The sequence below is a fragment of the Pygocentrus nattereri genome, chromosome 2 (genome assembly GCF_015220715.1).
Source record: "Pygocentrus nattereri isolate fPygNat1 chromosome 2, fPygNat1.pri, whole genome shotgun sequence".
In the NCBI taxonomy this organism is placed as follows: domain Eukaryota; kingdom Metazoa; phylum Chordata; class Actinopteri; order Characiformes; family Serrasalmidae; genus Pygocentrus; species Pygocentrus nattereri.
The window spans coordinates 8,613,053-8,641,033 of NC_051212.1; the positions used below are offsets into that span (position 1 = coordinate 8,613,053).

Here is a 27,981-nt window from a genome sequence, read left to right on the forward strand (position 1 = left end):
AGGTCTCTAGATTTCGAAGTGTGCAATCAGGGGCTCCCGAGTGGCACAACCGTCTAAGTGTTGTTCCCTAACATCCCTAGTGTTGCTACAGCCGTCCGTAGCTGGGACTCCAATTCAGCACAATTGGCCTCGCTCTTTCTGGGTGGGTAGGACGGACCCTCCTTCTCCCCCATCGCTCAGCGTGATGCTAGTCAGCGCAGACGTCTGTTAGTTGACGTGACATCTGCCGGTCGGCGCTTTCCTCTGAGCGCGTTCAGCTGTCCAATGATGTTGCGTGAGCAGCAGTTTGAAAAGATTCGGTGGCGCTTCACAGGTCAGTCTCCTGGCATTGGTAATATCGTGTGACTGGGGGAATCCTAACTAGTGGGTAGAATTGGAGACGACTAAATTGGGTTAAAACAGTGCAGTCTCAGGGTCTTCACATGCAAATGAACTATGAAAAAGCTTAATACTGTTCCCTCCATCCTGCTAAACATGTAGCACTTCTTCTGTGGAGAACTGTCGGAGGTCTGCACTGATGCTCACTCACTGTTGGAGGGTTTTATGGTCTGCTTCCTCTCCCAGTTAATTACTCTGGGACAGCCCACTATAAGGCCATCCCTCCATGTGAATGAGCAACAGAGACAGAATGGACAGGCTGAGGGAGGAGGGGCTGGAACGAGACTGGAAGATTATCACATCAAGGTTCTCCTTCATAAGTATGTTCATGACAAACTTCATTAACTTGCATAGTAAAGCCAGCTGCCCTTCACATTGTGTTAAATTCTCGTTCCATTGAAATGACAAAGGCCTTTCCTCCTCCTGTACAGCTGCTTTTCTAGAGATGACTGGTTTTGTTCCGGCCGTGACGAGATTCACTTTGAAAGTTGGGGGTGATAAAATGGGGAAAACACTAGATGATGCAGTGCAAGAGATCCTGACATGAGAATCATTCTGGACCCTTAGATAAAAGGAGTAATGTATTGAAGATCCTCCAAGATTGTTATTTAGATTTGTGCTCATGTCATATTGAGTGGGCTGTACATTGGTCAGTTGAAGATGGTGGTAGAACAGCAGGTTTTATTGCAGTCTAGACTGTTCATGAGATTCATTTCAGAGACATTAACTGAATGCATCTTGTTTAATGTTTAGATCTACTGCGTGTGCTTTTATTTGCATTTGGTCAGAGAGCCGTCATGTAAATCAGCACCATAAAAATAGAAGAGGCAGAAAAAACAAAGAAAGCTCTGTACTGGCTTTAGTTTCCTCTTCAGCTACAGGCAGGATAAACAGCAGGGAGGACACGCAGACACTAATAGAGCAGCTTTACCAGCAGTAACAGGTAAGAAACACCTTTAATAACTTTAATCATTGTTATTGAGCCTTAGGCTTGAAATTGAAAGGATTTGTTTTTATTTGTTAAATTTTTGTAAACAAGCTTCATTTTTTAAACACATATCCAGTATCAATTTACAGAAACTATATGTACACAAAGTGTTCACGGCATATTTATTCAGAGTGCAGGAACACTCCATTAGGGCTACATTACAATTTTGAGACATAAAGAACCGAAACACACACCCCGTGGTGCTTAGTGTCATCACATCATTCAGGATTTGATTCTGAATACATTAACAATCTATTTAATAATCAAATCATCTGTGATACTAAGTGCTGGTACAACGGGAAGCCCTCCTTTTTTCCTGTTCCCTCACTCTTCCCTGTTCTCCCTCACTCCCCTGTACTCCCTGAAAAAGTCTTGTCTGCTGCACTTCGTGTCTTCTCCACTTGGCCACTCAACGACCACCGTGTCACTTTACTTCTGTTTATCTTCATTTCCAACAAACTAAGCAGCCCAGCAGTGTGAACTGCTTTCCTGATGAAAGCCATTTGAGTGTTGTTTTATGTTTTAACTGGATTTCTCCAGAGATCAGTTTCTGATTATTTTTCTATTTGGTAAAATTATGTGCTTTTTTTTAATGTGTGAAGCTACTGTGTGTGTGTGTGTTCTTGTAGTGCTATACTTGTCAGGACCGTATGTCCTCAGTATGAAAAGACTATGTGACATTTTTGCTAAAATGAGGACATTTTGCTGGTTCTCACTTGACCATGTGTTGTTTTCACCACTATTACCCTTTTTATTTGAACACTAAAAGAGCAGAAACATTGCCTTTTAGATACTGAGGTTAAGGTAATGGTTAGGTTTAGGCTTAGGTGTAGTATTATTTAGCTTCTGTAACACAAAAATCAATAGAAACCTATGGACGTCCTCATATGTATAGCAAGACAAACGTGTGTGTGTGAGTGTGTGTGTTTATTTGCATTTGCCCAGTAAGCCAACATGCAAATCATCCCTAAAATAGCTGGATGAGTTCAAAACAAAGATCTCTTCTGGCTTTAGTTTCCCTGCCATGCAGACACTATCAGAGGGACTTTACCAGCAGTGACAAGTAAGAAACACCTTTAAGACTCGAAACACTGTTACTGAGCTTTAACTTACTGTCAAAGTGAAAGGATTTCTGCTTTTAATTTCTGATACATTTTTCAGTTACATTTTATTCAAATTGTCCTCTATAAATGATCTACAGACACTTAAATCAGTCACACGTCCCTCCCGTTCAGACTCGCCCAATGACTCCATTTCCCAGAACCCTCTGGGAGATTGCATGACTGCAGAACCTCTGCAATCCACCAATCACCGTTCTAAATCACATGAAAACTGATATGTTTCACCTGCTATGCTTGTCACGTGACTAGTTTAGTTTAGTTTTAAAGCCCAGGCTTTAGATTAGTTTCTTTGCAAGGTATTGTTTTTCCTAGTACAGCTACTGTTTCCTGTTTGCCACTGTTTGCATTTAACCCTGTTTCTGACTCTGCCTATTTTCCTTTTGGATCTTTGTTATGTTTGTCCTTTGGCTCTACTGGATTGACCTATGCCTCTTCACTGGCTGTGTGAATACAATCAGATTACAGACTCAGACTGAGGTGTTTATGCTCACTCTGCTCAACAATCTGATGCAAATCTTCGTTTACTTGCTCACTACAAGTAATCTGGTGCAAAATGACACGCATGGGTGGAGTAGCGCTTAGAGTAATCATTACCATGACAGCGAGCATCACGGGGGTCCAGTCGGCCTGAGATGAATTTCCAGTTGGCGCACTTGAGTTTTTAATTGCTTTAAACTGACGTTTAAACGTTTCAAACGTTTCAGACGTTTCAGACTCAGAAAAACATCCTTCACATGTACTTATAAAGGAAGCGGTGAGAAGAAGACATCTGAGACACATAAACTGGATGTCCCTCCCACCACCATCTTTTAAAGATCAGAGGATAAACTCTGTCTCCTCTGCAGACCAGTTTCTGCTCCACTGTTTAACGGTTTAACACTTTACTGCCAAGAATAACAGTATGAACCTTTTGCTGTAATGCGACGCGCATGCACAGAATGTACTTACATATTCCGATTGAAGTGTAATCGGATTCAGGCGTTTACACAGATATTATTCTTCTATTTAACAGATTATTTAGAGGATTACCCACCTCGTTCAATCAGATAGAAATTGTATTCTGAATGGCCTCAATTAGACTAGACTATTCCGATTGACGTGTTTACATGGATGTATTCTATTCCAATTGAGCTATTAGTTGGATTATTAACGGATTATCAGGCTGCATATAAACGTGGCTACTGACTACAATTCTCAGCAACCCCTTTAAATGTGAAGCCTCATTTCTAATTTTTAGCGTGAACATCTGGCTGGTTCTGTCTACAAAGTCATTAACAAACTTTGTGGTAGTGTGATAGTTGATTATCATCACCATTATGGTCAGGGTTAGGTTTAGGAGTAGGTGTAGGTTTAATCTTAAGGTTAAGATTACGATGGGTTAGATGTAAAAAATCTTACTCAACTTCAAGTTCAGTTGCACTTCATAGAAATAGTTGAATGTTACTTACAGACAGACTGAGCATCTACTAAGCATCTACAGTGGACCAATAGAATAATAGTGTTACTGATTTTTCTAAAGCAAAGTGTCTGTAAAAAGTGTAAAGGAGAAACTGCTGTTCTTACAGTGTCAGTCTACTAAACAGGGATTAAGTCCTGGTCTACTCAGAGTTCTAAATAGGTTTAACCCCTGTCCTGAAAACTGATCTATATATAGTTTCTTACACATCATCACAACTTGAAATTAAAACAGCAGTTGTTTTTAACTCACAGACAAAAATTAAAAGCAGCACAAACTGAACAGCTATTACTGTACAAACTGTACTGTTTGTAATATGTACATTTCTCAACTTAGCTTCTTTTTATACTAGAGTATCTTTATACTCCAGGTTAACAGCTAAAACACTGCTGCTTTCTGAATGTGTTCCAATTTGTAGTTTGAGCTGCTTCTGAGGGTCAGACTTTATAGCTTACTTTTAAAGTAGGAAATAATTCTATTGCTGAAATGTGTCATGCCTCGGATGAACTCTCAGACTGAAATGGACTGCATTACCCAGACTCTTCCAGGAGATCATGTGACTGCTCAACCAAGTCTGAATCAGATTACATAGACCACAATCCCAATGGGGATCACGTGACTTCTGACTCTGTTATGCTGACCTATCATCTCTTGCAATCACCGGACAACTAAAAGGCCTCATCTGTGTTTGTATATCACATGATTACTTCAGTTAATTTATAAGCATGGGCTTTAATATTAGTCAGTGCATGTTGTTGCTTCCTGGTGAATGTACTAAGTGCTTATTCTTTGTACACACTGTTCTTGAGCTAATCTGAAGGCCACAAGAAGTTTGGAGGTCTGTAATTATTGACTCTTCAGAAAGTTGGCGACCTCTGCGAACTATGTGTCTCAGCATCTGCTGACCCTGCTCTGTCATTTTGTGTGGCCAACCACTTTTTGGCTTAGTTGCTGCCATTTCCAATCGCTTCCACTTTGTTATAATACCACTGACAGTTGACTATGAAATATTTAGTGGCAAGGAAATTTCACGACTGGACACGTGGCATCCTGAAAGGGTTAACTCTGCTCCAACTCTGCTCTAAGCAGACTTTGCAGCAAGCATAGCTACTGTCCTTGGCAGTTTGCACAAACAACTTGCTCCTCTTATCGGGACAACATTCTGTCCAGAACCATTTGTTCCCTTTTGTAGGTAAGATTATCGTACACAGAGCAGAAGCCCCCCTCCTTTGGGCAGTTCCAGTGGTCCGTGAGTGTCAGCCTAGCATTTCATGACTGTTAGACAACTTATTTGGGTCCACCCTGTTTGCTTGTACGCAACAGGGCAGGACGTGTTTGTATAAAAGAAGGAGTGCCCTTCTTTCTTTGTGCAGAAGACTTAATAAACTCTTTGATTGATTAAGAGAGTCGTTCTGTCTTCCTGCACCGAGCGCTCCCGCTGCAACTGAGACTTTTCACAGGACAGGTGATCCACTCTCTGGTTCCTCTTCATGAACGGACCAAAAACGGCCGGTCCTTTCAAATGGTGACCTCCGACGTGTTCTCTTCACCCAGGTAAGTCCAATTAATCGTTTTTGGACCTCTACCTGGTTGTCGAGATCACCTGGGTGTTCAGAGCGAACCGACCCAGCCCTGTCGGGTGGGCGGGAGTACGAGAGTGAGAGTAGAGAGGGTACATTTAAACCTAAGCGCTTAGTGGGAGACAGGGAACGTCCTATAGTGGAAACTCTCAGTACAGCTCTCACTGTATTTTTCCATACTGGGCACGTCGTTCCAACCAGAGCCGGAAGAGACACCGGCTGCATGGATGCGTAGATGTAATTTGGGTTTGTCCAACCTAGCTGGTTGGACTGAAGGTAATCCGCAAATACCCGCATACCCCAGGGAGGGCACTTTCGATGTGGGCTATTTGGGTTCCGCACATCGCATGATTAATGAGGGCATAGGGGATCCTGGATGAGACCTATCTTACATGAATGAAAGCTATAAATCGTGGTATGACGTGAAAAAGGTGTGGGGTGAACCGAATAAACTCTCTTTATGTGTGTGAAGTTTGGTTTTACGCCATCTGCGCTCAGCCTTTCTGCATTCTCTCTTTTGGGTCTGTGCTGCTACAGTGATGATATCAGCGGTACTTGTTTCCAAAACAAGCATGGACCCTGTGTCCCAATTATCTTTCCCATTCCAGTTCGTATCAGAAGCAGAAAGAACAAGGAGTTTAGGTCAGATACTGTGAATACATCCAACCTGCAGTATGTTGGAGGTAACTCACAGTCTTTGAAACAAAGTGCACAGGTTATTAAGTTAGCTCTACTGAATATCAGATCTCTTACAAATAAGTCTTATATAATTAATGATTTAATTACAACTCACAGGCTTGATTTCACGCTTTTAACAGAGACATTAAACTCATATAGTGCTGATATTGTGTTAACTGAGAAGGCTCCACCAAACTTTAACTTTTTAAATGTTTCACGCACCGGCAAGAAAGGCGGAAGTGTAGCAATGCTGTTTAATGATACTTTCCAATGCAAGCAGTTACCACTTGGTGATTTCACATCTTTTGAATATTTAGATGCGATTTTAAAGGGGGCACAAAGAATATTATTAGTAACTGTCTACAGACCTCCAAGGTACAATGCTAATTTTATTGATGACTTCACAGATATGTTATCTTTTATTTCTACTGAATTTGATCATTTTGTTATTGCTGGTGATTTTAACATTCATATTGATAATCACAAGGATAATTACGCCAAAGAACGCTATGATGTACTTGAATCTTTTGAACTTTCTCAGCATGTGACTGGAAGCACACATTGCCATGGTCACACTTTGGATGTGGTTATCTCAAAGGGTCTTAACATTTCAGCCTCTATTAAGGATGTTGCATTGTCTGATCACTACTGTGTATTTTTTGAAATGTGGACTTCAATCCACAGCAGTGCCAGGCAAGTTAGGTTTAAGAAAAGACAGATAAATAACAGGACAGCTGCACTTTTTGTTACCAAAATGTGCTCTTCACCTTGCCAACCATCTGAATCATGACCTTCCTGTTGTGTCTCTCAATGTATCTGGTGTTGATTATAATTTTCTCATTGATACCGGCGCCACGCTCTCTTCGTTATGAGGGGCCTTTATCATCTAGAATCACTAGCTCTGTGGGTATTACAGGACAGCCCTTCTCATCTCCGTATACGCCCCCACTTCAGGTTGTATGCGACGCAGTGCGATTTACTCATTCTTTCGTGTTCATGCCAGATTGTACCTTTAACCCTATGGGGCGGGATTTAATGAGTAAACTTGGTCTATCCCTGTCCTTTTCTGGTTCGCGCATGACCGTGTCCACGGGAGATTTCAATCACAATCTCAACATCGCCAATAAATCCTTTAAATCACCTGTGTCTGCTCTGCTGTCTGTCTCACACGCCACAGAGGTTCCTGAGCCTCTGCGTTCTATACCACACACTGTTTGGGCTGCACATAAGGATGATGTTGGTAGGGTTGATTGTAAACCATATGAGGCTACTCTAAAAAGCCCCACTCCTGTTTATGTTATACAATACCCTTTGCCCGAGCACAAACTGTGTGGTATAGACTCTATTCTACAGAAACTTCTTTCTCTAGGTGTGGTCGTCCCATGTCAAAGTGCGTATAACACACCGATTAACCCAGTCCCCAAGCCGGACGGTTCTTGGCGATTCACTCAAGATTTTCGACGCCTTAATGACGCCATCGTGCCTATCGCCCCAATTGTGCCTGATGTCTTTTCGATATTGACCTCCATTCCGTGTCAACACGCATTTTTTACTGTTTTAGACGTTAGTTCTGCTTTTTTCAGCATTCCTGTTGAACCTGACACCCAGCCGATTTTTTCGGTTTTACTCATCGCCAACGCCAATACACGTGGTCTCGTTTGCCGCAAGGTTTCTGCGACTCGCCTGCGGCGTTCGCCGCGTCGCTCCGAGACCTCATTTCTGACCTTTCCCTCCCCGGGGGTGCTGTGCTCCTGCAGTATGCAGATGACCTTCTGATTTCGGCCCCTGACAGCTCCACGTGCACTGAGGCATCTAAACTGGTCCTCATGCGCTTGGCTACCCTGGGCTTCAAGGTTTCACTAAAGAAACTGCAGTTCTGCCTACCCCGGGTCCAATATCTGGGTCATGAACTATCTCAAGGTCAACGCCTCCTCTCCGCTGACCGAGTGTCATGCATCACGCAGCTTCCCAAGCCCGCCACCAAGCAGGCTATGATGTCTTTCCTCGGCCTCATCAATTACTGCAGACAGTGGATTCCTGACTGCTCCACGCATGACAAAACACTACGTGCCTCCTTCACTCACGAACAGGCCATGACTCATCACCTCACATGGACTACAGCCATGAACTGTGCATATTCTGCTCTACTGTCCTCACTGCAGTCTGCACCAGCCTTGGGCCTGCCCAACTACGCTCTGCCATTTCACCTGTGGGTGTCGGAGTCGGGGGGCACTGCTGCTGCGGTTCTGGCTCAGCCCCACGGGGGAGGTTTGCGCCCTTGCGCATATTATTCTAAAACATTGGACGTTACGGCCCGAGGCCTTCCGTCCTGTCTCCGAGCGGTCGCGGCGTGCGCACTAATGGTACAGGATGCTGAAAAAATCGTCCTAGGTCATGACTTGACCTTACACACCTCTCATCAGGTCTGTCAGCTCCTAAATAACTGTTCTACACAGCACTTGTCTGCTCAGCGGCGTGCAGGCTATGAGAACATTTTGTTGAACACCGAAAACCTCACTGTGCGTCCGCACTCCTCACTAGATACTGTCTCTTCCGCTTTAATGCGTTTACTTCTGTTACCACACGACGCCTCCAGTCCCACTCTAGACGTGCATGACTGCGAGACCCGTCTGGCCGGTGAAACTTCTATTCGCCCTGACGTGTCTTCCACCCCGTTGCCTTCTGGCCTAGCATTTTATGTTGATGGATCATGTTCCGAGCCATCATCGGATGGCTCAAGACCAAGATGTCACTATATACACGGACAGCCGTTACGCTTTCGCCGTAGTTCATGATTTTGGGGGAATCTGGCATCAACGCGGTTTCGTTACTACTGATAACAAACCCATTTCCCATGCGTCGCTTATCGAGGACCTGATCAGGGCTAGCTTCCTGCCCTCCCGACTGGCCGTTGTTAAAGTTCGCGCTCACCAGCGTAGTAGTGACCCTGACTCTGTTGGTAACAATACCGCCGACTCTGCCGCAAAACGCGGAGCTCTTCATGGCCCCACTTGCCCTTTTATGAATTCGGCTTCCTTCTCCTGTGCTGCACTCACGGTTGACTTACTTCCTGGTCTTGATCTTGACTGTATTCAGGCCACCGCCTCGGACTCTGATATCAAGCATGTCATCGGGCTACGATCCAGCCGTCAAACCGCTGCGCGACGCCCGCACATTGTGTTCTGTTCCTCGTTCCCGATTTTCATGGTATTTCGCATCGGGAACGAAGAGGGGTAAAGCATGACATGTCCGAATTGTTTTGCATTCACAATTTGAACTCTGCTGTTGATCGCATATTAGACCGTTGTCTTACATGTGCACAGAATAACCCAAAACCGGCCGGACCGCACCAAGTTCTTCCTAAACCGGAAACACCTTTCCAAGAATGGCAAATCGATTTCACACACATGACGACTGTAGGGCCGTACAAATATTTACTGGTCTTAGTAGATAAATTTTTCGTTGGACAGAGGCGTTCCCATGCAATAAAGAAAATGCAAATACAGTTGTGACAAAACTATGCCAAGAAATCATACCGCGTTACGGTGTCCCCTTAGGAATAGACTCCGACAAAGGCACACCGTTCACCTCCAAAGTCACACAGATGCTCGCGAAGCACCTGAGCATAGACTGGGCTTTCCACATCCCCTATCACCCTCAATCCTCGGGTATGGTCGAAAGGGTTAATCGGACTATAAAAGGGCGGTTATGAAAGGCCATGCAGACGCAGAACACTACTAATTGGGTGAAGGTTTTACCTGTAGTTTTGGCCAAACTGCGGATGGCGCGCACAGACACTCTGGGTGGTCTGTCGCCGTATGAAATTGTCATGGGACGTCCGTTCCCCCTCCCATGGCGTCAGAAAACGGCTCTGGGGGGAACGGCGGACTTGGATGTGCGTCGCAGCGAGTACACCGCAGGGTTGTTAACTGTTCTGAATGAATACTGGGAGAGGGTCAACCAAACTATCACAGACCCTCCCAAGGTCTCAACCCATGCTTTTAAGCCGGGCGATCAGGTATTGGTCAAGAAATTTGAGAGAAAGGGTTTTTCAGACTCCCCTTTCTCTGAACCCACTACTGTACTCGCTGTCACACGCACGGGGGTATTAACCGATCTTTTTCCACAGTGGATTCATGCCTCCAGATGTCAGTCAGCCCCGCAGTGATGTATATACATGATAGACGTCTAAATATTTTTGTTTCCTATCTCTAACCTGTCCTGTGTTACAGAAGTTGCAGCTAATATTAATCTTGTGCATTAATCTTGTGGAACGTGCTGGCGGATCCCCCATGGATAACGTTTTCTGGCAGTATGCTAACTGGACTGCCAAGCAGTACACCAATGACTTCTGCTACGTGTGTCACCTGATGCCCTCCAGTGTGAACAAGCACTCCATGGTCACGGCCCCTCAGGATCTTTCTGCTACTCTGCAGGCTGTAGCACACACCTGTCTGTCTCCTGACTGTTTGAATGTTACTCATTATGATTACCCTCACATTAATTATTCTCTTTCTCTATCACAGGATTTTTGTTCTAAAACTCGCAACACTACAGATCTTGCTACATGTTTACTGTACATTCTTAAATATGTCCTTACTAACTCCTTACTAACTCCTTATTAACTACTTACTCCTTATTTTGCCTTGGCTGTCCCCATTATCTGTATGGTTTTGCTGTTGCTGTGTTTGGGTCCTTGTTTTTTCAGATGCCTCATGGAAAGGGTCTACGCGCTGGCCTCTGCGATGCGACCCCCGTGGCCCGTATACCAGCCTCTCATCTCCAGCACCAACCATATGTATGTGTGTACTCACGCACCACTGTGACTCGCCCTGTTATGCCTCACCAGTTTGTGAGGCATAAAAGAGGGGAATGAAAGGGTTAACTCTGCTCCAACTCTGCTCTAAGCAGACTTTGCAGCAAGCATAGCTACTGTCCTTGGCAGTTTGCACAAACAACTTGCTCCTCTTATCGGGACAACATTCTGTCCAGAACCATTTGTTCCCTTTTGTAGGTAAGATTATCGTACACAGAGCAGAAGCCCCCCTCCTTTGGGCAGTTCCGGTGGTCCGTGAGTGTCAGCCTAGCATTTCATGACTGTTAGACAACTTATTTGGGTCCACCCTGTTTGCTTGTACGCAACAGGGCAGGACGTGTTTGTATAAAAGAAGGAGTGCCCTTCTTTCTTTGTGCAGAAGACTTAATAAACTCTTTGATTGATTAAGAGAGTCGTTCTGTCTTCCTGCACCGAGCGCTCCCGCTGCAACTGAGACTTTTCACAGGACAGGTGATCCACTCTCTGGTTCCTCTTCATGAACGGACCAAAAACGGCCGGTCCTTTCACATCCTATCACAGCTTCATGCTGGAATTCACTGAGCTCCTGAAAGCGACCCATTCTTTCACAAATGTTTGTAGAAGCAGTCTGCATGCCTATGTGCTTGGTTTTATACACCTGTGGCCATGGAAGTGAAACATTTTTCACACATGAATTAATATGCTTCAAAGACTTTCCATAGACTCCAAATGTTTACCTCAGTGGTGCCAGGCTTTGATACCTAAGTCTGTTACCTCACAGTTCCTGTGCACCAGGGATGGCTGGCCCATAGTTTCATAGTTAAGCAGTACCAATTGGTGTCTTTGTCTTTGAGGGTACAGTCTGACAGGTTGTTTTTAAGTCATTATCTGACTCAGATGTACAGTCTTTGATACTACTGGTACTTCCATGTATTAGTTGTGGGTCTGAAAGCTGAAGGGGCAAGTCCTCTTCAGGAACTTGAAGCAGCAAATCCTCTTCTTTATGAACTTGAAGGGACAAACCCTGTTCATCAGGACCTCAAAGGGGCTCCTCTGTAGGGATCCAATGACTACAATGGGACTGCAAAAGTTGAGTTTTGTGGGTTGAACAGTATACTCTCTTGCTGATCGCTATGGCTGGATTTCTGATTTTGCCTGGACCACCTCTTGAAGTGAGATTGCAGATGTGTATTCAGTCACATGTCACTTGTCACAAAGTTGGAGGTCTCTCCTTTGCACTTTCTTCTTGTAATGTTTTTTTTTTTTCTCACAGGCTGCAACTGTGTTAGCTGTCTTTGTCACAATTTGATAAGTCTCTTGCATTTTTTCCCTTCAGCCAGTCACTGAAAACTCTTGGTATGTGCCATTTGTCTCATCTCTTTTCAGGTTGAAGAGAACATCTACCAAATATAAGGTAATAGGGTGAGAATCCAGTTGCCTTGCTCTGTGTGCAACTGTACGCATGCACAACTTTCGCCAATGAGTCCTTCCAAGTTGCTTTCTTGTCATCTGCAAGAGTGAGAAGCATAGACAGTAATTTTTGCTTAAAATGTTCAACTTGAAAGTTGCCCTGTGGGTGGTAGGGTGTTGTTGGCCACCATTTTTGCAGTTTTTTTTTGTAGGCCTGTGCAAAATAAGAGAAATTATTCATTATGATTAGGATACATTCATATCCTTGTCTGCATGTCTTCAAATGTAAGAAGTCAATCGACACCATTTCAAATGGGTAAGTGGTATGAATGATTGTCAGTTATGCTCTCCTCTGTTTACTTGGCCTCTTTCTCTTTAGGCACTCGCATACATTTATGACAGTGTTTTCTTTCTGCATTCTTGGCCAGTAAAACCTCCCCCAGATAAGACAGCGTTCTCTTGAAACCAAGGTGGCACATTTCTGGGTGGAGAATAGAGGGTAAGAACAAACTGTTTTGCTATCATTTTTATGGGCAGCCTGGATCTGGTCTGGTGTGAAAGGCTGGCCAATATGGCTGCAGCTCTCTTACCTGCAAAAGCTCTAATGCATAAATACATACTGCTGGTATTCCTTGGAAAGGTCTTTCTCTCTCCACTACCACACTTTCCATTGGGGTGTTAATTACATTTTGGCCCACAACTACTACATGTAGTCATCAATGTTGGGCAATATCTATTGGTGAAAATGAAGTCTGCTAATAGAGCTACCCACTGGTGCCCTGTTGCATTGAGTTCTGCAGAAGTGAGAATGTATGTTAGGGGATTTTTGTTGGAATATACAACAAATGATGGATCATAGTTAAGATAGTCATGAAAGCATTCACAAATCGTCCACTGTACTGCCAAGGATTTAAGCTTTCCTGAATGCATATGGTAATTCTTTTCAAACCAGCAAGACAATGTTTCATACTTCTTTGGAATTCTGTGGGGGTGGTGGCCAAAAGGAATTCTCACCCACTCATAGAAACCTCAGGGTGTGATAAATGCTGTCAGTAGTCGACTCACCTTGTCAAGAAAGCCCTGGTGATACACCTTTCCCTGATCAAGCACAGAGAATGAAGAACTTCCACAGAGTGCATCAATCATGTCCTATATTCTAGAGAGGGGATGGCGGTTGAGTACTGACTTGCAGTTCAACTCTCTATAGTTGCAGCACAGTTGCAAGCTGCCGTCTTTCTTCCTCACACAAACCACCAGTGAAGAATATGAGGAGGAGGAAGGATACAAGGATACTACAAGGCTGTAGTAATGTACTTTAAAGGATGGGATGCAGCCTGTGTCATTGTCATCAAATGAAAAGGCATGGCACTCCTCTCAGCATTTTCCTTACAGCTTGCTGTTGTCTCTCAGTAAGATGAACAAGATTTACAAATTCTTACCAACAGTTGACTAAACTAAGGTTTGTAGGAACACTACATCTAGAATCCTGGTTCAACTGGTTGTTTAGTGGCATTTTTACTTCAGAATTTTGTAGAGCTGGCGACTGGGACTGTTTATGGACTACTGATTGTCCCACCTCAGCAGTCCTTGACCATTTCCCATCTGCAGATTCCCACATTTAAAACAGTACAGTGTTGACAACTTTCACCCATCTGTTCTTCTTGACCATTTTTCAGGCCATGTGTTCATTTCAAGCATGTCCCTCAGTGGCAAGCCTGTATTCACTTCAGCTAACCCTATTTTCTAGGCCAACTTAAATTTGACACACTGGGATGCAAAGCAGCATCCCAGACGAAAGCGGGTCAGTGTCAGGAACAGGCTGAGGGCCCAAACAACAGAACTCTGGACCATTGCTACGCTCCTTTCAGAGACAGTTATAAAGCACAGTTAGATCCTGCATTTGGAAAGACAGACCATGTTAAGATAAGATAAGATAAGATAAGATAAGATAAGATAAGATAATCCTTTATTAGTCCCACAGCGGGGAAATTCAACAAAGTAATGTTGCTATCTTCCTAATGTCAAAACATAAACAGAAACTGAAACAGGAAGCTCCAATTCAGAGGGAAGTCTTGCACTGGATGGACCAATCAGTAAATTGCAGGGCGCTCTTGATGACATAGACTGGGACATGATCCGATGCCGCTCTGAGGACATTTTTTACAGAAGTGGTCCTGTCGATGGTGCAGTCTCAAAAATGACCAAACAGATGTTTCCCAAACAGAAAATGTAGGTGGATAAAACAATTCGAGATGCTTTGAACTCTCGCACCACTGCCTACAATGTGGGGCCCAACAGAGGCAGCATGGAGGAATACAACGCTGCATGCCACAGAGTATGGAGCTTCAGTGAAGCAAAAAGCACTACAGGAGGAAACCCATCCATGTAGAGAAACACCCACATACATGCACACTAGGGGTCAGTGAGCACACTTACCTGGAGTGGTGGGCAGCCCTATCCATGGTGCCTGGAGAGCAGTTGGGGATTAGGTGCCTTGCTCAAGGTCACAAGGCACGTTCCTTAACTTCCAGCCCATGACTTTCACAGATGGATATTTTTTTCTTCTTCTGTACAATATTGTTCTTTTATTTGAATGCTGTTTCTTATTACCTTATTTCTTCATGTGAGTGGGAAGTTATTCAACAATCCACTTCTAGTTGTACCATGTATGACTAATGTATGTGACAAAGTCAAATCAAGTCAAAGTTTATTTATATAGCACTTTTTTAAAAACAGACGTTGTCACAAAGCAGCTTTACAGAAAAATCCAGGTCCAAGCCCCTATGAGCCATTCGTGATAGTGGCAAGGAAATTTATTTAAAATAAAATGAAATAAATGAATAAATAAAACTTTGAAAGCTGAAACAATACATGGGTAAGACAACTCATCTATCAGGATACTATCACCAATCTGTCCAAAAGACTCTCTCTTGAGAGTGACTTCTGTGAGGTTTGAGGCCTGTATTGTCTTTGTTTCATCCTCATTGTCTTTGTTGCTCTTAGATGTATGCCTTATGCCTGACTCTATTTACAATTTAATTAGATTTTTTAAATTTGGTGGAATTCCCATTCTGTAGTTTCTCTGTCCTTCCGTTCTGATTCTGTTATAACATGTAATATCTCTTAAACAGCGTGATCTAATGTGCTGGTAGTAAAGACTATTGAGGTGTTTAATGTGTGGATGGTGTCTCTCTTGTTCTCCACAGTCATGAGTTCAGCTCTGTATCTGGTCCTGCTTTTCTCAGGTCAGTGTAGCTTCATGATCATCTGTATGATCTGTGATCAGTTATTAATCTCAGTGTTACTGAGCTCTGCTAAAGCCTGAGTAGACTGATAAATCAATGTGATGATCAGTTATTAATCTCAGTGTTACAGAGCTCTGCTAAAGCCTGAGTAGACTGATAAATCAATGTGATGATCAGTTATTAATGTCAGTGTTACTGAGCTCTGCTAAAGCCTGAGTAGACTGATAAACCAATGTGATGATCAGTTAATAATCTCAGTGTTACTGAGCTCTGCTAAAGCCTGAGTAGACTGATAAATCAATGTGATGATCAGTTATTAATCTCAGTGTTACTGAGCTCTGCTAAAGCCTGAGTAGACTGATAAATCAATGTGATGATCAGTTATTAATCTCAGTGTTACTGAGCTCTGCTAAAGCCTGAGTAGATTGATAAATCAATGTGATGATCAGTTATTAATCTCAGTGTTACTGAGCTCTGCTAAAGCCTGAGTAGACTGATAAATCAATGTGATCAGTTATTAATCTCAGTGTTACTGAGCTCTGCTAAAGCCTGAGTAGACTGATAAATCAATGTGATGATCAGTTATTAATCTCAGTGTTACAGAGCTCTGCTAAAGCCTGAGTAGACTGATAAATCAATGTGATCAGTTATTAATCTCAGTGTTACAGAGCTCTGCTAAAGCCTGAGTAGACTGATAAATCAATGTGATGATCAGTTATTAATCTCAGTGTTACTGAGCTCTGCTAAAGCCTGAGTAGACTGATACATCAATGTGATGATCAGTTATTAATCTCAGTGTTACTGAGCTCTGCTAAAGCCTGAGTAGACTGATAAATCAATGTGATCAGTTATTAATCTCAGTGTTACTGAGCTCTGCTAAAGCCTGAGTAGACTGATAAATCAATGTGATGATCAGTTAATAATCTCAGTGTTACTGAGCTCTGCTAAAGCCTGAGTAGACTGATAAATCAATGTGATGATCAGTTAATAATCTCAGTGTTACTGAGCTCTGCTAAAGCCTGAGTAGACTGATAAATCAATGTGATCAGTTATTAATCTCAGTGTTACTGAGCTCTGCTAAAGCCTGAGTAGACTGATAAATCAATGTGATGATCAGTTATTAATCTCAGTGTTACAGAGCTCTGCTAAAGCCTGAGTAGACTGATAAACCAATGTGATGATCAGTTAATAATCTCAGTGTTACTGAGCTCTGCTAAAGCCTGAGTAGACTGATAAATCAATGTGATGATCAGTTATTAATCTCAGTGTTACAGAGCTCTGCTAAAGCCTGAGTAGATTGATAAATCAATGTGATGATCAGTTATTAATCTCAGTGTTACTGAGCTCTGCTAAAGCCTGAGTAGACTGATAAATCAATGTGATCAGTTATTAATCTCAGTGTTACTGAGCTCTGCTAAAGCCTGAGTAGACTGATAAATCAATGTGATGATCAGTTATTAATCTCAGTGTTACAGAGCTCTGCTAAAGCCTGAGTAGACTGATAAATCAATGTGATGATCAGTTATTAATCTCAGTTTTACTGAGCTCTGCTAAAGCCTGAGTAGACTGATAAATCAATGTGATCAGTTATTAATCTCAGCGTTACTGAGCTCTGCTAAAGCCTGAGTAGACTGATAAATCAATGTGGTGATCAGTTATTAATCTCAGTGTTACTGAGCTCTGCTAAAGCCTGAGTAGACTGATAAACCAATGTGATGATCAGTTATTAATCTCAGTTTTACTGAGCTCTGCTAAAGCCTGAGTAGACTGATAAATCAATGTGATGATCAGTTATTAATCTCAGTGTTACTGAGCTCTGCTAAAGCCTGAGTAGACTGATAAATCAATGTGATGATCAGTTATTAATCTCAGTGTTACTGAGCTCTGCTAAAGCCTGAGTAGACTGATAAATCAATGTGATGATCAGTTATTAATCTCAGCGTTACTGAGCTCTGCTAAAGCCTGAGTAGACTGATAAATCAATGTGATCGGTTATTAATCTCAGTGTTACAGAGCTCTGCTAAAGCCTGAGTAGACTGATAAACCAATGTGATGATCAGTTAATAATCTCAGTGTTACTGAGCTCTGCTAAAGCCTGAGTAGACTGATAAATCAATGTGATGATCAGTTAATAATCTCAGTGTTACTGAGCTCTGCTAAAGCCTGAGTAGACTGATAAATCAATGTGATGATCAGTTATTAATCTCAGTGTTACTGAGCTCTGCTAAAGCCTGAGTAGACTGATAAATCAATGTGGTTATCAGTTATTAATCTCTACTTGAGAATGTGGCAAACAGCAGTGTGTCACGATTGGCTCCTCCCACTCTCCCATGTGCTTTTGTTTTGGTCTAGTCCATGTGCTTTCTTTGTTTTGATTCCTTTCCAGTCCGGCCCCCTTGTTTTCTTGACTCCGCCCCTGATATGTTCCACCTGTTTTCCACCTGTGTCTTGTGAACCATTGTTATCCCTGTTGTATTTTTAGCTGTGTGTTTTCCCCTGTGTGTTTGCTGGTCTTTGTTTGATTTGTTTGAAGTGTTGGGTATTCTTTGCTGTGTTTCTCCATTGTGTTTATCCTGTGTTCCTTATGTCTGTTCCCCGCTCTATCTGTGTTGGTTCCCTGAACGTGGACTGTCTCGACCCTGACTATGGATTTGCCCTTAATAAATTTTGCTTTTCTCTGCACATGCGTCTGTCTCATCATTGCTCCCTAGCATTACAGTGTCACACCTTTATAGAAGGGTGAACAGTATGGTACACAGCCGAGGTGAGTATGTACACAAAAATAAAAGGAAAAAAAACAACAAAAAGCAATATTAAGGGCTGGAAAAACAGGAGACAACTGCCCCAAAATGACTCCAAAACAAAACAAAAAAAGACTTGAGCTACAAATGGCTCCAGGCATACAAAAGGTGTTTGCTCTAAACGCAAACAGGTGAAGCATAAATCCTGCCTTCCCATAAATCCTGCACATCAACATAGAGATAAACAGCACAGCATCTGCTTTTGAGTAGGAGAGGGACCAACCCCTGTCCAGGAGTTAGGTTCCAGAGCCAACACTGTGGGTGGAGGTGAGCACAGCTATATTTAGTTGGTACCTCTCAACCTCCTGCACAAGCTCCGGTTCCTCCCCCCCAATGAGGTTACATTCCACGTAGCAAGAGCTGGTTCCTGCCGCAGGGGCCTAGGCCACCAAGGGCCTCCCTGCAATCTCCCACTGGCTATATAGCACTGCACCATTCCTCCATGCTGGATTTTGCAGGTGTTGGGCCTACATGGTCTCCCCACATTACCTCTTTGGTCTGAGCCTGGCTGGATTACAGGCGCTCGCAGAAGGATGCTGCCCCCAGGCCTGGCTCCACGGGTATGTCCCAGTGACCCTCTCTCAGGCAGAGTCTGTTTTTCATGGTGTTTTTGGATTCACAGTCATTACAATCCTCCTAATATTCACAATCATCCTTTCTATATATATATATATATATATATATATATATATAATGAAATCTCAAAAAAAGAAAGTCTAGCACTTTATGATGTAGCAGTTCTTGTAATTTTTATCTGATTATGAATATGATTAGTATTGCTTAAACCTAAAGAAGAAGTCAGAGTAACTTGGATTTATTTTAAGTCTACAAACCAATGCAGGGAAGAGACAGACACTCGCTCTGAGGATGCTTTAATCAAAAAGGGAACTTTATTGGCTAAATATGACCCTACAATTGGATAAATTCATTAATAAACAAAAGAAATTAAATAAACCAAACAAATATATAGCTCAGGTAACTTGATTCACAGTTTAAAATGGTATGAAAATGTGGCTTAGGGCACTCCTTAGGAAACCCTTTGAGCGTCTTTTCATTGCAGGGAATTTTCAACACAAATAATTACTTCAGAAGAATCAAATCAAATAAAAAAAGAAGAGTGCAATAAATGGCTAAATAAAACAAGTGAAAATAAAACCTAGGTATATTCGTAGTGTTCCAAAAGTCACTACTTTAAATGATTACTTCAATAACTTTTCAGAAGGTACACATTCCTAATGTCTGGAAAAAGTAAAAAGAATACATATATTAAGTAACTTAGTACACACATATTAGCATCATCACTTGAAAATTAGATGAGGTTGATAGACAAACATACATAAATGAGTTTTCCTGGGGTCCTTCGTGTGCAACAGTGGTAATTCTCGTTTTCACCCCTTGGGCATGCTGTGGGTCCATGCTTGAGATCCTCAGGGAATTTAGAAAGTTTGAATGTCGGTCCAGATTGTCGTATCAGTTTCGTTCTTGATATGTCTCGTTTGGAGTGCAGTTTGAATTAGAATTTAGAACCATTTTGCCAACTATGTTTTGCACACTATGGAATTAGACCTCTGCATTTAACCCATCCGTGCAGTGAAACACCAACATACAAAAACACTAGTGAACACACACACTAGGGGGTAGTGAACACACTTACCCGGAGCGGTGGGCAGCCCTATCCACGGCGCCTGGGGAGCAATTGGGGGTTAGGCTTACTCAAGGACACTTCAGTCATGGACTTTCAGCTGAGGGGATCGAACTGGCTTCCGACCCGGTTGCAGTTTGGAGTGGATACATACCTTAGAAATGTACTTTCTGTAACTTAAAGAAAAAGTTGTCCACAGGACTTTAGAGAGCCATGTGGCCAAATTCCAGATAGGTCTTGTGTTGCCCCCTGGGTCGAGAGAGAGGGGTTCTGGTCCTTCATTAAGCCGTAAAAATTTGGCTGAGTTCGGGTTTGGGAGTGTTCATTCGACAGATTTACACACTTTAACTCCAGGCTCCTTGGAGCCAAATGCTCTTAGCTTTTGGGTTGTTGATAAGTAAAGACTCAGCTTTAAGAAAACTTTCAGCCAGTGTTCACTACAATGAACTGTGAGCTGTTGAAATTTCATGTGAAATAATTTCACTATTTTAGATTTCCAGCACTGTGTGACATGAGTTTACTATTAATATTGTGAAGTTATTAAAAACATGAGGATCCTATCTGTGAATGTTTCATCACATATCACACCTTGTAAAGCAGTTGGCCTTGTGGTCATTATCAACATGCACTCTTGAAAGAAGAACAGACACATCCAGTTCAGCTGAATGTGTGTTCCTGAAATCCAGGAAAGGAAGAACAAAGATCAGAGCTCTTTAGAGCAGTGGGATACGTTACACTCCTGAAGGAACAACCTCTAGTTTAGCTCACAACTTAATCTACAACCTATACCAGCAGGTTTAGTGCTTACGTGCTTCGGTCAGTCCTGGCACCTGCTATAGGTAGAATAGGCGGTTGTCTCTTTCCCATGTTCCCATTGTTTGACTAATAAGGGTCATTTAATCTCAATCTTAAAGTCTTGACTTCATAACGTGGCTCTTGGTACAGCTACAAAAAGTCTGAAATAGCATTTACCTTTAGTAACTTTGGTCTAAATATGTGGTGAATAGCTGCACACTGCACCCTTAGGATGTGCTGGGATACATCATCAGCGATATTACCAGAGGTCATCAGGAGTTTCAAACAAAAGTGACCCGGCTGGTGTTGATAAGTCTCCGGCCTGTGTCACAGCAGTGCTGGTCCACTGATCATCTAATCTAATCTAAAACAATCTGGAGGCTATAGCAGGAGCCTCTGTGATGGATCTACTGGTCTTTCTCTTTGCAGCCAAGAACTTTGCAGAGTGATTTGCCTACAGAGTCCCTACACTCTACTTTTACTGGCTTGCAATAAACCTGCCAGCCTTCTCTCCAGCACTCCTCCACCAACTCCTGGTATTTTCCTCTCATTCGCCCTGTCATTCTAAATTTGTTTAACATTATGCATTTATTTCCAAAAAACCTGCCAACACTGCATTATGAACTGCTTTCCTGAGAAAAGACTTGTGAGATTATGTTAAAAAATTGTTAAAAAAATAAACATTTGGATTCCTTTTTGACTGTTATCTGCTTCTTGTGTAATATATGAATTTGCTGTGTGTGCCTTCATTTGCATTGGTTTAATGATTCTTCATGTAAATCATCATCATAAAAATTTGATGAAGCACAAAACAAAGAAAGAGTTGTTCTGGTTTTAGTTTCCTCTTTAGTTAGGTACATACAGTAAACAACAGGAGACACAAAAGCAGACACTAACAGAGTATCCATACCAGCACTAACAGGTAAGGAACACCTTTAAAACTCTAAACACAGTTGCTGAGCTTTAAATGACTTTGTCTTCACTTTATTCTTAATCTGCAGTTTAGAAAACAATTATAAATATACTTTTATATTTTGTTACATTTTTCTAAAGCAAAACACCAGAGAAAAGATGTGAAGTTGTATTTATAGTGTTGGATTGCTAAACAGAGATTAAGCCTTGTGGAGGATTACATAGCATTTTGAGGGGTGATTCTTCCTTCAAAGGAAGATTTAGTCCAGATCAGGTTTAATCCCTGTCTGGTAGACCAACCCATGCATTTATAATTTCTTAAAGATTATAATATTAGAAAGACAGCAGATGTTTATAATTTACAGGGACAGGGACATTAAATGCAGATCAAACTGTAGAAAATCTAGATGCTTTTGAAAACGAAAGTATTTCTCAGTTTAATTGTTTTGTGTGTGTTTGCGCTTCAGATTAACTGGATTCCTCACTTTCAGCTGCACATACTGCATCTCAGTGCGTGTAGTCTTCTATTTTGTAGTTTGTTAGTTTAAACTAGAGCTGATAATTGATGTATTTCATTTAAAAATTTGGTGAGACAAATCATCTTTAAGCCCACTGCTGAGGGGTGGTCTGGATATTTTTACATTTCATTCATTGTCCAAAACAACCAGTGAATCTACACGTCTTCCAAGTTTATATATGTAATGTTGATGATGTTTAAATAGTGGAAATCTAAAAAAAAATACTTTTTTGGGGACTATTATGCCTTACAGCACCCTTCACGTGTTGCTCTACCATGAACAAATTAAAATAAACTCACTAAAATATGTTTCAAGCTAAAATTTTTAACAAAAATCTGCCGTGAAACAGTGTCTCAGACAGCAGGCTGAGCATTCATAAGCATTTCATGTAGTAACTTTCTGAAAGGGAACTTTTAGAAGTGGACGTCTGGTTCCTATCACCACCACTGTGAACACACTGATACACATTCCTCATTATGTGGCACAGACTTTAAATTTAAGTAGCACTGCAGTAAATATTAGTTGTTTGGGTCATTTTTTCATATGAAACTCATGGAGACAGAAAGGCTGCTGTGTCTATTCATGCTTCCTCTTCTCCAGCAACAGCTCTGCACTCCCTGTGTCTGAGCGGGAAAGTGGCTTGTGCATACAAAGGCGTTTCCATGATCTCTCGATTTTTTGCTATATAGTTGTCATTGTCAATCAGTCCAAAGTAATTGATAGCTTTAAAAACGATGGTCATCTTCAAAGTATGTTTTTCCCGCAATGATTTTGTGGTTACCAGTAATGAGTTTAATTCAGTCACTCTTCACACTCTTGCCCAGGGCGGTGGGCAGCCCTATCCATGGTGCCTTTGGAGCAGATGAGGGTTAGGAGCCCTGCTCATGGGCACTTCAGTCACATATATATTCAGTCATCATAAAAACTAGTATATCGTCGCTGTCCAAAGGAAAATCAAGTATCTCCAAAATTGTAACTTTACAGGTGAGAGCAAAAACGTTCTCTACCTTCAATGTCAATTAACGGAAAAAGATTTTATTCTAAGCAGTTTTGAGGCATTTCTGTTGGTCCAATCATCATGAAATTTTCGGACAATGTAAAGGACATGAGCTGAGCTCAAATGATGCAGAAAAGTAAAAATCACAAAAAAATGTGTCCAATATTTCATTAGACAGTGACGATATGCTGTTCTGTAAAATCTTCTTCTTCTTCTTCTCCTTCTTCTTTCGGCTGCTCCCTTTAGGGGTCTCCACAGCGGATCATCTGCCTCCATCTTGCCCTATCCACTGCCTCCTCTACTTTTACACCAACCATCTCCATGTCCACCTTCACTACATCCATAAACCTTCTCTGAGGTCTACCTCTTCTCCTTCTACCCGGCAGCTCCATCTCCAACTTTCTTTGCCCAATATATCCACTATTCCTCCTCAACACATGTCCAAACCATCTCAACCTGGCCTCTCTGGCTTTATCTCCAAACTGCTCCACCTTCACTGTCCCTCTGATCTGCTCATTTCTAATCTTGTCCATCCTTGTCACTCCAACGAAAATCTCAGCATCTTCATCTCCGCCACCTCCAGCTCAGCCTCCTGTCTTTTAGACAGAGCCACAGTCTCCAAACCGTACATCATAGCAGGACGCACTACTGTCTTGTAAACCTTCCCTTTCACTCTTGCTGCTATCCTTCTGTCACACATCAGCCCTGACACCCGTCTCCACCCACTCCATCCTGCCTGCACCCTCTTCCTCACCTCTTTTATACAATGTTAAAAATAAATAGTTATTAAAGTCATAATCTCTTAGTATTTCATATAGTGAGGAAAATTTTCACATACATCTAGTAAATACAACTTTTCCATTTTAGCTTAACAGCGTGATCTAATGTGCTGGTAGTAAAGACTGCTGAGGTGTTTAATGTGTGGATCGTGTCTCTCTTGTTCTCCACAGTCATGAGTTCAGCTCTGTATCTGGTCCTGCTTTTCTCAGGTCAGTGTAGCTTCATGATCATCTGTAAAACTCTCTGCTGCTTCATTACTGTACTGTCATGCTGACGAGAGCTTTCATCTCTACAGCTCTGTGGACGCTCACCTTCTGTGGGACTCGTCAGTTTTATGTGGTGAATGAAAATAAGACCTGGACCAAAGCTCAGAAACACTGCAGAGAGAAATACACTGACCTGGCCACCATTGAGAGCCAAGAGGAGATGAACGCTCTGGTAGCTGTTCTCAATGGGAAAACAGGCCGTTTCTGGATTGGACTGAGTCAGAAAGAAAATGCGAACAACAGTGTAAGCAGGAAAGAGAGAACAATTAATTGTTGTTAACGTTCACTTGATGTCTGTGTGCTTTATGTTGTTCTTACACATCTGAATATGAGTACATTTCATCCATATTGATTGCTAAAGACTTAAAACTCCATTTATTCATTTGTTTTAAATATTGCTCAAAAAATATAACGTCTTTAATACATTATTTAAATCATATGTTTAAATACATTGCACATAGTTAAAAGCTTCTTCATATGAGAGAATACATGTACACTGCATTAGTGACAGTGACAACTAGTGATTTTTGTTGAATCACGCTGTTCTGTAGGAATCTTAGACTTTTACGTAATTATCTAAAAATGATCCAGTTTTTAAAAAAATAATTTATTGGATGTTTGTATGAATAGTTTTTTTCTTTCAAACATTTCTAGTGTTTCCAAGGAGCTGCAGGACCGCAGATGGCTGGGGGCATCAACCGGGTATGCTGTCCTGAGCCTTGGATCAGGAGAAGTATCTCCAAAGATACAGCAAATATAGAGAAATACATTTTAGATCTTTTCGTTATTCGTGTTTATTTTCATTGTATTTCTGTTTAACACAGTGAGATGAATGAGTGTCTGATTCACAGCTGGTAAATATACAGCTCTTAAACCTGCCTTTTACTCCGTATAAGAGGTTTAGTGCTACAATATTTGAAACACCAAAAGTGGACCCTTCACTAAAAAGACCCTCTTCTACACACTGATTGGCCAGTCATAGCTTAGCAACTGTAACTAGGCTCAGTCACGTCCAACCACAGCAGTGTTCTGCAGTGTTGTGTGTTGGGTACTTAAAAACTGGATACCTGAAATAATTCAAATAATTCATGATGTGAAAAACAAAAATGTATTTGTTCATTAATTTGTTTGTTTTTTGAATTACAAACCCTCTCCTGCAATAACACAGACCCCACAAACCCCCACAATACAAACAGCTAATCAGCTAAACAGCTAGTCCCATAGGACTGTAAGAACGATGATTTGGTATGATATTTGTGATGGTCTGATGGAAAAGACACATATTCCATGTTGGGGTGCAAAAATCGGTGTTTATTGAATCCCATTGAAGAAACCAAAAAATGCAATTTATCCAGTGCCAAAAATATTTACAAATATATACAACTTAGTATGAATAGTCCCTTATTCAGTCAGAATTTTAGAGGTGTTGGGGCTTCAACCACATTTCATTACCCCCTCCACAAGACTGGCTCATTCTGCTCCCTCCAGGGCTTTTATAGAGCTAAAGAGGAAGTGCTATGACGTCAGTTCTGGATTTTGCGCAGGAAAAGTTCACTATAAAAACTCAGCAGACAAAGGGAAGATTTAATATGTTTAGTTATATTGCTAAATCAATCAAAATGAACAAATAATAAAACGTTCATATTCACCATTAAGTTTTGTTTCTTTTTTCTGCAGGTTTGCTCTTGTTCCCCAGCATAACCACTCGATTAATAAATGCTATTTAAAAACAGCTTGTGTCTCTGTTTGAATATGAAATGTCCCCGTTACCTAGAAAGTCTTTACACATATATACATTGTGGCGGAGGGCAGCTCAGTCACAATATTGAGTAACGAATGCAGAAAAGATTTACTGACCAGGTATTAATTTGTCTTTAGTGCTGGACGTGGTCAGATGGGAGTTACTTCTCATACAGCAACTGGAACTCTGGGGAACCAAACAACGCTGGCACTGATAACTGTGGAGAGTTACGGAGTGAAGATAAATACAGGTGGAATGATGCAGACTGCAGTCACACAAATCAATTTGTCTGCTATAACAGTGAGTCATATCAGATGATGAACTGCAGAACATCTGTTACACATCCAGTACATTTAGTTTTAATGTTTGTGTTTGGAGCAGTTTCACTGACTCAGCACTTTAATACAGATCTGAATACTGGATTCATAGAGAGACTCAATCAAACACAGAAACACAAACAGATAGAAACACAACTGTCTGTATAATATGTCATACAGGCAAGTATTGTTCTCACCCTTCATTAGAGATTCCACTCATCCTGATTAATCAGACCAAGACGTGGAGAGAAGCTCTGAGCTACTGCAGAGAGAATCATGTGGATCTGGTTTCTGTTCACACTGAGGAAATCCAGCACTGGGTGGAAACAGCTGTTTATTATGCCTCCACTGCTAATGTGTGGATGGGTCTGCGTCACACCTGCACCCTGAATATCTGGGTCTGGGTGAAAGGAGAGTTCATCTGCTACCAGAACTGGGCTCCGGGGAACGGGACAGGGGTGGAAGACTGCAGTAGAGGAGAAAGAACAGGAGCGGTGCAGTCTGGGAGTAAGCAGTGGGTCAGTCTGCCAGAGGATCAGAGACTCAACTTCATCTGCACTGTTTAGGGTGAGACAGAGGACTGAATCTCTGTCAACAGCTAAATATTGATGGTGAAAGAAATACTGATTCATGTCCTTTGCTTCTTTTTAGAGCTCTAGAAGAGGATGCAGGCTGTTCAAATGGATCCTCATAGTTCAGGATCAGACTGACATGTGATAGCCATTTCTTCATCATCCAAACACAACAATTCAGTTTAATAAGAGAAATATTCATATATTACTGAGACAGCTCTTTTTTTTAAATGAGGGGGGGATTAGACTCATAATGCAAATGCATATTTCTTTTAATCATCATTGGTAGATCAGACACAAAGTACAGCATGCTAGATCATTTCTGAAGAGAAAGGTGGGTGTGGTGAAAATACTAAATGTTTAAATAGGATATAATCTGATGCTCTGACATGGTTTCACTCTTCTGTGCTAATAACTGTTATTTTTTATCGTTGTATCAAACTTCAATTCACACAACAGTTTACATTTAAATTAGAAATGTTTGTAAACTGTATTTGAGCTGTTTGTCTTTATCTGTATGTAGGGTTCGAAACTTGTGCTGTGTGTGTGATACAAACACTTTTCTTCTTAATGTCTATATTTTCCAAAGAACATAAATTAAAGGCTTGTTTTACAATGTATAAGCCAAAATACTGAATTGCAGGTTTAAAGGAATGAATTGTTAGTTTTCTTTCTGTTTTGAATTATAAAGATTCTTCACACAGTCCCACTTCATATTAAGTGTATCTAATAACTGTGTAGTTACATGTGAACTGTTCCAGGTGGTTTACAGATGTCCACCTTATGTAATTAAACAAGTGTATCAAGCCTATTCTCTCTCATATAATTACAAAATGGTAATAACATAAATGTAATTACATTGTAATCAGACTGGAACAGCAGGTGTTTTTCTGTGTTTTCTTTCCAGCAGTAAAAGTATGCAATAACTTACATTAAGACATTACTTACACTGTATCTGCCAGCTTTTCTAACATTTAGCCAGAATTTAT

At 41.5% G+C, this 27,981-nt stretch overlaps 1 protein-coding gene across 2 annotated transcripts; it reads left to right on the forward strand.

The window, feature by feature from the left end:
• Window positions 1–809: 809 nt before the first annotated feature.
• Window positions 810–27,981, forward strand: LOC108415006 (macrophage mannose receptor 1-like). 2 transcript variants are annotated; one of them, XM_037534073.1, is made up of 7 exons: window positions 810–1,321; window positions 15,613–15,651; window positions 24,392–24,606; window positions 25,017–25,064; window positions 26,241–26,403; window positions 26,628–26,987; window positions 27,072–27,981. In XM_037534073.1, the coding sequence occupies exons 2-6, from the start codon at window positions 15,615–15,617 to the stop codon at window positions 26,984–26,986; spliced, it is 822 nt and encodes a 273-aa protein (XP_037389970.1). In that variant the 5' UTR covers window positions 810–1,321; window positions 15,613–15,614; the 3' UTR covers window position 26,987; window positions 27,072–27,981. The 2 variants fall into 2 exon arrangements, with proteins under 2 accessions (XP_037389970.1, XP_037389979.1); XM_037534082.1 differs by lacking the exons at window positions 810–1,321; window positions 15,613–15,651 and adding exons at window positions 21,743–21,811; window positions 24,267–24,305.

What these genes read in the sequence shown, in the direction of transcription:
- LOC108415006 (XM_037534073.1), top strand. Translation starts at nt 15,615, where the DNA reads ATGAGTTCAGCTCTGTATCTGGTCCTGCTTTTCTCAG. An exon ending in TCTGGTCCTGCTTTTCTCAG is followed by an intron (nt 15,652 to 24,391) that starts GTCAGTGTAGCT and finishes TCATCTCTACAG; the next exon opens with CTCTGTGGACGCTCACCTTC. An exon ending in TCAATTTGTCTGCTATAACA is followed by an intron (nt 26,404 to 26,627) that starts GTGAGTCATATC and finishes ACCCTTCATTAG; the next exon opens with AGATTCCACTCATCCTGATT.